The sequence below is a fragment of the Mauremys reevesii genome, linkage group 1 (assembly GCF_016161935.1).
Source record: "Mauremys reevesii isolate NIE-2019 linkage group 1, ASM1616193v1, whole genome shotgun sequence".
Lineage (NCBI taxonomy): Eukaryota > Metazoa > Chordata > Testudines > Geoemydidae > Mauremys > Mauremys reevesii.
Genome location: NC_052623.1, coordinates 133406773 through 133420425, shown reverse-complemented (window position 1 = coordinate 133420425; position 13653 = coordinate 133406773). Strand labels below are relative to the sequence as shown.

General features: G+C 40.7%; 1 protein-coding gene across 4 annotated transcripts in view; it reads right to left on the bottom strand.

Annotated features, from left to right (window-relative positions):
* Window positions 1-13027, bottom strand: part of LOC120369723 — a 39929-nt gene extending 26902 nt beyond the window's left edge. For all 4 annotated transcript variants that reach the window (XM_039483338.1, XM_039483330.1, XM_039483358.1 and 1 more), the window contains exons 1-2: window positions 12967-13027; window positions 521-655 (exon numbers count right to left, since the gene is read on the bottom strand). In XM_039483338.1, the coding sequence (XP_039339272.1) occupies window positions 521-557 (37 nt within the window). In that variant the 5' untranslated portion in view covers window positions 558-655; window positions 12967-13027. The remainder of the gene's footprint in view (window positions 1-520; window positions 656-12966) is intronic.
* Between the last annotated feature and the right edge of the window lie 626 nt (window positions 13028-13653).

Below are 13653 nucleotides of genomic sequence, written 5' to 3'. Positions count from 1 at the left end.
CATTTACGTTTTCTGTTAATTCAGTAAGATTGTGGCCTGTAATGCAGATATGTAATAATTTATTGAAAGTAATTACTCCTCTGTACAACTTTTGTTACTCATGTGGCTTATTCATTGCTGAAATAGAGTTGCACCTAACATTTGGAATTGTATGCATCTTGCTACTGTTCATCAGGAAGCTTGACAAAATGCCAAAGAAGTCATAAGATATATGTCAGCATTCTAGTAAAATAGTGACAAGCCTTAGTATTATCTATTGTGCACTTAGCTCTTACATAGCACTTTAAAAGTATTATTAAGTTTTGCTTCTCATGTATCATACAATAAATTCAAACAGGTTCTATGACTTATGAATGTTACATACCTCTCCTGATATAGTTTCTGCAATATGTGTTCTGTGTATCTCTTGTTGCTCCAGGTAACCTATTTCCAAATACTTTGTGATTTTTTTGACAGCTATCACGCAGATAGCATAATTTTATACAGAGAAAATAAACGGCTTAATAAAGATGTAGAATACCTTTTTCCTGTGATAAATTTCTTGAAGTGCAATTCATTTAATTTTTAGCTGGCAATAGTCTATGAATATCTGACTCATTTCTTCTGAAGTATGGTTGACAAGATTGTCTGAAGTGTCTTTCCTGGAACCGTGACTCTGAAAAACAAGTTGCTATTTGACTCTCCCTCTCTAGTCTGTGTCTAGTACAGGTTGAGTTGGAGGAAGTAATGGCACTGCTATTTTTAACTTGCTTTATAAGTTTGCAGTCATTCTCTGCCATGATGAAATAATACCAAGAGTTAATGAACTTTTAGAATACTTGAAATGTGACATATGCTACTTTTTCATTTAAATATGTTTTCATTAGTGGATTCCTGTTAAATTTGTTTGAGAGTTTGAAGCACAGATGGGTTAAACAGCCAAAAATAGGATATTCTGAACAGAGATGTCCCACTGCTAAGTCAGGTATTTTTACTATTTATACTACAGAACTTGGTTCTGTGACCCTGATTGTCCATTCTAGACATGCCACCCTTTAAAGATGGACTGTGAAGAATGACATCACAGCTTTGGTTTGAACTGATTGGCTGACAAGACAGTCTCAGAAGTGCTGTCTTCCTGAGAGGTAGGATAACACCATATTCCGCACTAACTGTATTTTCCATTCAATCAAGTGTCCAGTTTGACTAACCCTGTACATCTATCCCTTCTCCCTTTTCCTCTAAGATCCATGGTGCAACGTTAGTATTGTTGACAAGGCACTGTAGTTTGTTCTTGCAAGTTTTCCTGATCCTACCATTACCTTTCATCTTCATCACCATTATATCTCAGCCCCAACTTCCCTAATACCTAACACAGCCAGCTTTTCCCACTCCTTCTATTGTCTGTGATAGGGTCCATTCACCATTGCGGTACCTCCTGCTGGCTGTCCTGGGAATTAGCTCTGTTTCCCAAGACAGCCTCTTCTGGTGATGTCTTGACACTGCCACATCTACTCCAGGGCCCCCAACACTCCAAGGACCATGGCATCCTCTGGTATCCAGGGGGGACAGTATCACAGTCCGCTGTCCAGCAACTTCAGTAACTCAGTAACTAGTGCAGCCAATTGTCTGGTCACTTCCTCAGTGGCAAAGTAGGAGTGGGGGAAGCCCGGATCCGCCCACTACTCCAGGTCCCGGCCCAGGGACCCTGTAGATGGCAGCCATGTGCTGCATCTCCTCCAACCTCTTAGTACCTTCCCCGTGGCCACGAGCACCCTCTGCCCTTGCCTCAGGGTCTGAACCTGCGAATTCCTACAGTCTACCTGGACCCATATTTAGCTTCCCTCAGTTGCCGCTAGCGGCACTGCTCTGTCCAGGGTGCTGGTGCTCCTTCCTCCTGCTAGGAGCCTCAGCTTCCCTCCTCAAGTTCCAGGCAGCTACTGAACTCTGCTCTTCCGGACAGTTTTCTTAAATGGGCCTGATTGGCTGATCCTATAAGCCCTTCTGTGATTGGCTGCCTCTTGTGCAGCCTCCCTAGGTCTCTATTAATCCCTTAGAGCCCAGGGTGGGGCAGGTGCCCCATCACTCTGCCCTCATTCCATAATATTTCTGCATTAATAGCAGGTGAGATAACAGTGCCAAGTTTCATTCAAATGTGAAAAAGTTCAATAGCAAGCAAACTATGAAACCCTCAAGATATACACATTAATAACAAAACAAACAAAAAACCACACCTTGAAGTTATTGCTGCATGTGACTGTCTATACTATTATGGTTACCACTTTTACAAGACTATAATATCATTTGAAACATCAGAATCTTCTGAACATTATTGTCATGCTAAAATATGTGTATCAACATTTTATTTAAAGTTATAAGTTTCTACTGTATAACATTGCTGTAACATGGTCCAAGTTAAGAAAACAGGCCCAAACCAGGTTTTCAGGAACAAAGGACAGACCAACACTCAGCCAGGTGTTAAAAGTCTGTTGCCTGCTTAAGTGGCTATTTTCCATCAGAGGGAAAGATGTAAACAAGAAATTTACATTTCATCAGAGGAATGGTTCAAACCTCACATCCACAAGAGACTGCTTGTCACCTGCACCCCAGCGGGGAGTAGTCCTCAAAGAAGTGGTATAAGAATAAGAGACAGTGACCTCCACTTCACTCTCTCTCCCTCGAGCTCTGCTCATGACAGCTACAATACTCAAAAGAGAAAGAAAGCATCTTAAACTGGGGGAGCAGTGGTCTTAGCTGGAAGGCTTTTTAGCTAGTACAGACTGCTGTAGCCTATGGTGAGAAAAAACCTTTGCTTTAAAGTTCACTTAGCTTGTTAAGTTAGGTATTCAATCCTGACCATTTTATGCATCACTACTTGTAATCACTTAATGTCTGTCTTTCTGTGAGAGACTCCATTTGTGATAACATGGCTGGTGCATCGTTATTTCATTAAAGGAAAATGCTAGACTTTTTATGAACTTGTACCATTTGGAAGGTGACTGAGCAGAACAAGATGCACATTTTTGGGGGGACAAGTCTGGGCCTAGGAATTTGCAGGTGTCATCCTGTCTGTAATTCATGAGTGACTGGGCAGAGTGCTCATGTAACTTAGCTGGGAGTGACTTTGCATGCTGAAGGCTGTCTGAGCATGCCAGGAGCAGATGTTCTGACAGCAAAGCAGTGTAAAAGGCGCCCCAGGCTAAAGAATTAAGGGGACACAGCTGTTCAACAGATTGTATCATGGGTAATATCACAGTGTACCCTGGTGGTTGTTGCTCTGTCTTATTTTAACTAAAAATGGTCCACATTTTTTAAAAAAATGAAGTTTCAATTTAGCTTTTTTCAGGGGAAAAAATAACAACTTTCTACCTTATTTGACCATATCTAATCTTAAATTACTTTGTAAGATTTTCAAGGCATTTTGAGTAAAACTTTCAAAAATGTCTTTGTAATTTAGGAGCCTAGATCTCATTGATTTTCAACGTGACTTAGGGCTTGCGTAAATGGTGCAGCAATGTGCAGTAGGGAGTGTGAATTCTAATGTGCACCAATGTGTTGTACACAAACTAGCTCATGTAGACCCTGTTGATGTGAACTAAAAGTGAGGATTAAAGTCATTCATATAACATAGGCCCGAGAATGCTTCCAACCCAATGAACAATCACGATTGCACTGCTGGAAAGTGGATAGTTATTACGCAGTTTCACAGGGGATGTCACATCACTTTTGCATCTGAAGCTGAGCTTGCATGATGAAACTATACGAAGGCCAGTGAGCAAGAAGTTTTAGGAGACACCTTGGGTCTGATCCAGTTTCTATGAACTTCTCTGTAAGGGATTCACAAGAGCTGCAGTCACTATTCCAGCTCAAGAAGCTAGAACAGCAGTTGAGGACTGAGTCCTCCACCACTCTTATCTGGAAGTTAAGAGTGGATTTTATTCCCCTGTCCCAACTCCTGTGTAATTCTCCCTTCCAAAGTCAAGCAACAGTCACCATCACACAGGCAGCATATACCACACTGGGGTGTTGGAGTCACCACAGTTAGTTCTTGTTCTTAGTGCAGTATCTCAGATCATGTGGTGATGAGGTAAATGATGACTTTTAAATATCAACAACGCTAATATGCGTTGATGGTTGAATTATACCCTACAATATAGCTGACTGAATTGATGTGAATATGTCTGTGGATTCAAAACATGCTAGTTGTGGGAACAGTGCTTCCTGGAAATGGTTAGAATTTCTTAATTCAAACTATAAAGAGTGTGTACATGTGTGTGAAAGAGAAAAAAGCACTAAATATAACTGAACCATGTCAAGTAAAAGCTGCTGTGGCAGTGAGGAGATCAGAGGTTTATTCCTGGTTCTGGAAATGTGTTTTGGCGTAACCTTGGGTAAGTCATTTAATTTGATACAACAACCAGTTACTTCAGTGAGAACAGGTCTGGGCCCTTATCCATTGACATTAGAAAATTTGGCCACCACCATTTTATTGCATAGCTAAAGCTGAGAAGATAATGTTTCTAATGATTAACAGTTGTTTATGGAAAATATATTAAATTATTGCCACTATATCAATAAGAATTAGTTAGTTAAATATCAAGTATAAAATACTGCTGAACTTTATCAGCTAAGTAATAAGATATTATAATACATTATATAGTGGAATTCATAACTAGTAACAAGTAGGCCTATTGTAATAAGGGCCATTGTGTGGGCATGGGCAAAAGAAGATTTTCCACTGCCACCTAAGGAATGGCCAAGGACAATTGCAGTCCCTTTGCTTGGGGGAGTGGAAAGACTGCTGCTCTTGGGCACACATCAATTCAAAGTGATCTGTGGTAAGTCAAGGCCACAGCCTTAGCTCCCCACCACACTGTCAGCTCACAGAGCAGACCCAGTCACTTAAAAACCCGGCTGCATCATTCTAAAGAACAATACAACCTGAACTCTCACCCTGTGCACATAAGAGCTCAGCCAATGAAGTATTATGCCATCCTTAGGCACATATGCTCCCAGAGCTTTCCTTGGGGAAGTGGTAGCTCAGTTCCACTCTATACATGGCCAGGCACTGTCTACATGGAATAATATAGCCATAAATTAGTAGCTATCCAACATATATACACTCTCCTTTTACTTCTAAATTCATTGCTAGTTAACCATCTCTAAAACAGTGTAAAGTAATGCTGAGCTCTCCTCAACAGGATTCTTGAGTGCTGTGGTTGGCAACAGAAATGTTAGCAGCAATTTGCCAAAGTTCTCATCAGATAAGAAGTTGGAAAGCTTCCTTTGCATCTCTGTTACACATGACAATTACTATATCAATTTCTGACAAACCCTAGATTATCTTCATTCAAAAATAGATCTATGTACACAGTTCAAAATACTTGTATATCAGGAAAGATTAAGTATTTTCTGAGAACAAACCTGACATTCCATTTAGTGGCCCTATTATCAACAAGAAATGAAGTTTGATTTCTTTCACCAGTATATTTTTAGAATCTTAATAGCATGCTGGCAGTGCACTGGTTGGATAGTGACTAGTGAATGAGATTTATGCCTTATTAGGAGCTAGAATCTGTCTGCAACAGTGTAAATCTACAGTAAAACCTACTGAAGTCAATAGACTTGCTTCAAATTTACACCGGTCTGATTTAGAGCAAATTTAGGCCCTCTGCACAGATGTGGTTGGTATGCAGTTAATGAGACAGGGTTTCACTTGTTGAACAGTGAGGATGGAAATAAATGTTGTTCTGTTTCCCCATTTACTATGTGCCTTCCAGCCTTAACTTTTAAAGGCTGGCCTTTGCTGCCTGAAGATTCTTTTAAGGTTTTTTTTTTTTTTTCATTTAGTTTCATAGTTATGCTAAATGAACAATAGTAATTATGTTATCACCATTCTAAGAATCTATGGCAACTGGACCCTTCAGAGCAAAAGTCAATGCCAATTAATTGTACAGTTTCATCTTTTGCCATTTTCACTCAGTACAGAGCTCTAACAAGTAAGCCTCCACATAGAAGTCATTTTCTAGATCAGAGGTTCTCAGACTGGTCTGCGGACCACCAGTGGACCACCACCACCTGGGCGTCCTCACATAAGAGAATGAAGAGCCATCCATCTAATTAGTGGAGCCAGGCCACGCAGGCATGGCTCCACTAATTAGGTGCCTGGATCCTGGAGAAGATGCACATGTAAGGTGAGGTGGTGAACTTGGGGGGAATAGGTGGGAGGGGGCAGTGGAGTGAGAAGAGGGGGTGAGGGGAAATTGGGATGTGCAGGGCTTCAGCAGCCAAAGAAAGAGATGACTTTCCCCAGATCCAGGGCTGTGGCTGCTGGGGAAAGACGGCCCTCCTTCCCACGTTATCTCTAAAGATACTTTAAAGATAACAGTCTTTAAAGTTGTCACATTTTTATGTATAGAAAACCTGACACTGCCCCAGGGCTATAGCTTGCCAGTCCTAGCTAAATCCTGCACTTCCTGACTAAGGGCTTGGCTACACTGGAGAGTTGCAGCGCTGGTGGTGGGTTTACAGCGCTGCAACTTACACACCGTCCACACTTGCAAGGCACATACAGCGCTGCATCTCCCTGGCTGCAGTGCTGGCTGTACTCCTGCTCTGCCTCGGGTATAACTATTGCAGCGCTGGTGATGCAGCACTGCTCTGCCAGTGTGGCCACCAAAAGCGCTGTTATTGGCCTCCAGCAGAATTTTCCCATAATACTTTTAACTAAAGAACTCTTTGTTTTGTTATGATGCCTCTCTTTGTTTTGTTGTGAACTCAGGGCTCCCGGAGCTGCTTATGTAAAAAACAAACACAGCTCCTGTTTGCTGTGAATGAGGCAGGCAGGGGGATGAATGTCTACAGCTAGTGTTTGCTTTAGGAGAGAAACAGCATGGCGGGGAAGGGGAGGGGGGGAAAGGGAGTCTGTCGGAGCAGCTGCTTATCTGGTCTGCAGGCTGCTTGCATTTAAGAGTGAATAAGGCGTCAGGGAAATGGTCAGAATTTGCAAGGCAGGGAGCTGACACAGTGTCGGCTCCAAAAATCCACTCTCTCTCTCTCTCCCCCACGATCCCTGTCACACTCCACCCCACCTCCGTCTTTGGAAAAGCACATTGCAGCCACTTGAACGCTAGGATAGCTGCCCATAATGCACCACTCCCAACACTGCTGCAAATGTGGCCACACTGCAGCGCTGGTAGCTGTCAGTGTGGCCACACTCCAGCGCTTTCCCTACACAGTTGTACGAAGACAGCTGTAACTCCCAGCGCTGCACATCTGCAAGTGTAGCCAAGCCCTAAATCTTGCCTGACCTGTCGGGGCCTAAGAAAGGGTCATTTTTTTTGGTTTGTTTTGTTTGTTTGATAAATAATTCCATGTTTGAAAGGGAGGGAGAAAGAAAGAGGAAGAGCATCTGTCTGACAGATTGATATAAAAAATGGCAGGTGTTTTACATTCTCAGGGATTTGAAATTATAGAATAATCCCAAAGAGCTAGATTAATAAGTAGGAATCAGGTGATGTGATCAAAATTGAGTGAAATAAATTATATGGGCATGTGATAAATAACTTATCAGGGATATCATTAAACATATGGGGCGGGGAATATATGTGTGTGGGTGTGTGTGTACCATTAACTGCTCTTTCCTGTTACATCAGTTCATACTTATAAAGGTTAAGAAATATACAGATTACTATTGGATGCTTGCCAGCTGTGTATAAAGTACACACAATTCAAGGTAGAACAGTTTTGAAGACGTCAAAAACAAAGTCTCTCTTGGTCTAGTTTTGCACTTATGTAACTGAATTGACTTCAGTAGAACTAGTCTTGAGATACACCACTGTAAGTTAAAACTTTGTCCAACATCACACAAATGTACTGTAAGAGTCATCTGCACCTGGCTGACAGGAAAATGAAGTTTCATTGTTATACCTGAAGTACAGATGATATTGTTTGATGGTTGATAGCTCAGTAAAGTGCTGATTTTTACATGGTAAGGCAAACCAGTGTTTTTTTGCAGAGTTATTCATCATTTGCAAAGAGCAGAGAGGTGCATTGTCTATAACAGAGTGGAGAAGAATTTCTGTTTCAAAGAGGAGCTTTATCATAGATTGTTGTTTGGCTTTTTTTTTGGACATCAGGTCTCTAAAGAGTCACAGTAAGTATCTCTTCTTTGAGTTGAAAATTAGATTTTTTTTCCCAAAAAATATTTAAAACAAGAAGCTCCTTCAATTAGGTGTTATTCTCCCATTGTTTGCTTTGTATACATTGACCTTGGATTTAAATAAATAAATCTAGGGTTTCGGGGGTTGGGGGGGGGGAGAATAAAGACTTGATGCAGCTGTAAACAATCAAACCTCTTATTGTTTACATTTATTTTTTCAGTAAATTATGGGGTGTTTTTGGCATATGGAGGGAATATTTTTCTCATGTACTTAAATATGCTATATTATACAGAAATGTGAAGTCACTTGTCACCAATTATTACAATTATTAGCCCCAAACTTTCAAGCTGCTCCACAAAGGTGGGATCCCTGAACCTTCCCAGAGTTGTGCTGCTAAATATTTATATCACACACTACCATTATATTTTCCCTTTTTGTAGTGTATATTTCCCCTTCACATTGCTGGTTTTTTTGGGGGGGGGCGGGGTTGGGTTAACTTGGAGCCAGATCATAGCCTGGGCTTCACAGCACCATCAAGGGAAGTAAAACCCCTACCCAGAATCTTCCTCTCAGCTTCACAGCTGTAGACAAGCATGAGATGAGTAGGGGATTTAGGTGCCTAAATTCCAGATTTACATGCTATTGTGAGCCACAAAACCCCTGTTTCACTGTCACCGAACCTTGTGGGTGTCTAAACTCTTTCAGTACCTACATTTTCACTGTAAAAGTTTCCTAGCTAAATTTCTGCTTCTGGGCATACACACTGCTGCCTCTCTTGCCTAAGACCTAGCACAATCCTCACAGTGGAGGAAGATAGGCAGAGGAATGCTTATCTTGCCTGTGGGGTCTGATCCAGTAGGCATGTCCTAAGCTTCCCTAACTCCAAACAACAGCCAGCTGGGCAGGGAGAGGAGGCAGCCTCCCCTATAATCTTCAACCTAGTGTTTATGGTACATACCCAGGATATGGGAGACACCAGTACAATTCCCCCCAGCTGAGGGGGAGTAGGCACCCCTGTTCAAATTCTCAACTCTGAGGTAAATCCCCTAGTCACTGGACTAAGGGATATTCTGATGGGCAGGGTATCTTTCATTGTATATTTGTATTAAGTAATTAAATATTAATTGAGCCAGCACGTAAGTCCCTCTTGTGAATCCACTGTCAGCACCTAGGCACTTTAGAAAATCCATTACACTTCTATCTACATCTTTAGGCATTTAAAATCCTTTAAAAAATTGGCCATAACTGCCTACGTCACTTTTGAAAATAGGGCTTGTCTACACAGTGCACTAGTGTGAACCAGCTGTGATGTAAATTCTTGTTCACACCAGTGTGTCGCACACTGTCTGTCTCTGTGGATCCTACTGGCCCACATTAAAAATGCCTAATGTTTGCTGAGTTCATCCTGCACCAGTAGGGTTCTCATGGACAGTTAGTGTACAGCACACTGGTGTTGACTGGAATATACACACCAGCAGGTGCACACTGTGTTGACAAACACTTAGGCTCCTCAATTACTTAGGTTCTTTTGGAAATTTTACCCATGGTCTGAACCTGCCCCACTAAAGTCTAAAGGACTTTTGCCATTGAATTCAATGGGAGTACGATTTGGCCCAGCAGCCTTTACATTTTCTTGGTTTTGTTTACAAGACTAGAGTTATTATCCGTAAGCTTAGCTTGCTGTAGTTTAACTGGGATGTTATTATAGGTGGGGCTTGTAGCACCTTTGGAGAAAAATGTGATCATGATCATAAGACATGTAAAATGGGACCAAATTCAAGATGTACAAGTACCTTAACACTAGCATTTCCTAATTTTTGAGTGTTTGACTTTGCAACTGAAATGTTTTTAATGTAGATTTTTGTTGTGATATATACTAAAGGATGACGGCTTGAATATTGCTGCATAATTAGATGCTTGCCTTAATTTGAGCCTGGTACAGTTCCATTGCCTGTGGGAGATTTCAAGTTGACTCCTAGTTCTCAGACTTTTTTAGCCTTTGGGCATCTTTCTGCCAGAGTTTTCCCTGTTTAATATTGCTATGTTCTTGATGTTGAAGAGCCTACTGTAATTTAAATAAATTGTTGCAGAAGATGTCAGTATCAACCCTTTGTTCGGGTAACATCATGGTTACTCAGAAGTTTGTAAATACATTGATAAAGTGCATTTTAAAAAAAACCTGGCTATTTGGAAATTTGTTACATAACCCCGAGAAAGACATAATGCTATTATTACAGGGGGAGCTGGTAGTGACCTCTATATTTAGCTTAGTTACTGCTTTCTGTTGTAAAAGATTCTTGCAACCTCTTTTTGAGAAGCTGTTACACTTACACTGTTTCTAGCAGGCCTTTGAAATTCAACAATGAGACAGCCCTTAATTCATCCCACTTGCACATACACATTATGATATAATCTTTAATGACACAATCATATACTATTTTCACCGGGGGGGGGCAGAATTAGCATAAAACTGGCTTTTCCTAACTTTCAAATACTTGACTTTGGCATCTAAATAATATTCTTTTGACAGTTTTATTATCTGTAGTTTTTATGTATAAATCTCCATATTCACCTCACTATACCGGAATTGGAAAAGGTTCAGAAAATGATTAGGGGTCTGGAACATCTTGAATATGAGGAGAGATTAATAAGACTGGGACTTTTCAGCTTGGAAAAAGATGACTAAGGGGGGATATGATAGAGGTCTATAAAATCATGACTGGTGTGAAGAAAGTAAATAAGGAAGTGTTATTTACTCCTTCTCATAACACAAGAACTAGGGGTCACCAAATGAAATTAATAGGCAGAAGTTTTAAAACAAATAAACGGAAGTATTTCTTCGCACAACACACAGTCAACCTGTGGAACTCTTTGCCAGAGGCTATTGTGAAGGCCAAGTCTATAACACGGTTCAAAAAAGTATTAGATAAATTCAAGGAGCATAGGCCATCAATGGCTCTTAGCCAGGATGGGCAGGGATGGTGTCCCTAGCCTCTGTTTGCCAGAAGCTGGGAATGGGCAACAAGGGAGGATCACTTGATGATTACCTGTTCTGTTAATTCCCTCTGGGGCACCTGGCATTGGCCACTGTCAGAAGACAGGATACTGGGCTAGATGGACCTTTGGTCTGACTAAGTATGGCTGCTCTTATGTTCACTTGTGTCTGAACTTGTTCTGGAGTGGTTCCACTTAAACAGCGGAACTGCATGGCCCCCATAAGCTCTCATCTGTTTCAATGAGTATCTTTACTACATGACCTTCTGGAATCCTGTATACGACAATCAGGCCTTGGTCTGGGTAGAAAATTTCTATTTATTCCTGATGGCCTTTATTCCCTATATGACCTCACAGAATTCCACATGCACGTACCTAACCCACTAACAACAGTGTTTCACAGGCCTAGGTACAAATGAGGAAGCAAATGGAGTCTAAATTTGTATAGACACCTGAAAAATTTAGTACCAGGCCTGTTGCTATCAATGAGCTATGCATGAGTGGATTAAGTGCAGTATATTCAAGGTAAAGTTACTTATTAGTCTGTAACTGACTCACTTTGTTTTCCATGCTATGTTAAATTTCCTTTATTGAAGGAGGAATACATACTTTGGTGACCTCCACTCTTCATGCCCCTATGAGTTACTACTGAACTGTGCCTGAATTATTACAAAACCTTTCAGAACATCTGCAGATCAAAAGAAAGAGAGGAAGCTGTGTTCTCTTGATTTCTGTCTTGTAAACACTTGATAACATCTGGCTGGTATATTTCCTCAGCAAGTAGGTGAAGAAAAAAATTTCAGAAGAAATCTATAGATTTCATCTAAGAATCAAGCGGAATAAGCTCTTATCAGGCTTTATAAGTGTTAACTGAATATTTCCAAGCAATCAGAGCAAAGTCATTTCCTGGACAACTGCCGACTTGCTTTTTAAAAAAAAGTTGTTCAAGTGGAAAGAGAAAATATGTTATCCCAAGTGAGGTGTTACACAGAGATGTGCAGTAAAATTGGGTAGCTAGCAACAAACTCATTAAGTAAAAATTTTACACTACTAAAAGGTGCCATTTTAACTTATAGAGCAGAGACCCTTTATATTTGGTATCATATATTACCCTGAATACTTCTGGGACAGATTTTCTGGGCTTGCCAAGTTGCACTCAGTGCAGAAGCAAATGGGATGGGAAGCAAAGGTTTTATACATGTGAGGATAAATGCTCAGATACTATGGCAAGGAGGGGTGCATAACTTTTTAAGTAGATATGAAACAAGTCATTACTGGTGAGAGATACTAATTGCCAAAATTAGGCTATTCCACCATACCATCTCCTCCATAAACTTATCAAGCTTAGTCCTGAAGCCAGATATGTCTTTTGCCCCCACTGCTCCCCTTGGAAGGCTGTTCCAGAACTTCACTCCTCTGATGGTTAGAAACCTTCATCTAATTTCAAGTCTAAACTTCCTGATTGCCAGTTTATATCCATTTGTTCTTGTATCCACATTGGTACTGAGCTTAAATAATTCCTCTCCCTCCCTGATATTTATCCCTCTGATATATTTATAGATAGCAATCATATCTCCCCTCAGCCTTCTTTTAGTTAGGCTAAACAAGCCAAGCTCTTTGAGTCTCCTTTCATAAGACAGGTTTTCCTTTCCTTGGATCATCCTAGTAGCACTTCTCTGTACCTGTTCCAGTTTGAATTCATCCTTCTTAAACATGGGAGACCAGAACTGCACACAGTATTCCAGATGAGGTCTCACCAGTGCCTTGTATAACAGTACTAACTTATCTGTACTGGAAATACCTCTCCTGATGCATGCCAAGACTGCATTACCTTTTTTCATGGCCATATCACATTGGCGGCTCATAGTCATCCTGTGACCAATCAATACTCCGAGGTCCTTCTCCTCCTCTGTTACTTCCAACTGATGTTTCCCTAGCTTATAACAAAAATTCTTGTTATTAAACCCTAAATGCATGACCTTGGACTTTTCACTATTAAATTTCATCCTATTACTATTACTCCAGTTTATAAGGTCATCCACTTAGAATCTTTGTTCTGCAGTGATGGGATGGAAATATAAAGATGTCGTGTGAGCTATGTGACCTTTACTGTCTTGGTGGTTGTCCATCTACAGATTAGTTGATATTTATTTTCCTTGTGGTTTGCTAAAGTAAAGGGTATTAGGGGCTGAGAGGGGAGAATTCACACTTTTATTTTTTTTAGAGAGAGAAGGTAGGTAAAGTAATAACTTTTATTGGACCAACTTCTGCTGGTGGAAGGTAAAGCTTTCGAATTACACTCTTCTTCAGCTCACTGCAAACAATTGTTTTTTAGTTCCTCTTGGCTGCAGGTAACAAATGTTAGCACCTTGTGGAACTAGCAGTCATAACTTCACTTACCTATCCTACCTTGTTGTTAAAATAACTAGAACTTGCTTTGCCTTTGAAAGCAGGAGATTAAAAGTCTGATTTGAAAAACTAATGCTTACTAGAGTGTAAGATCTTTGGGGCAATGACC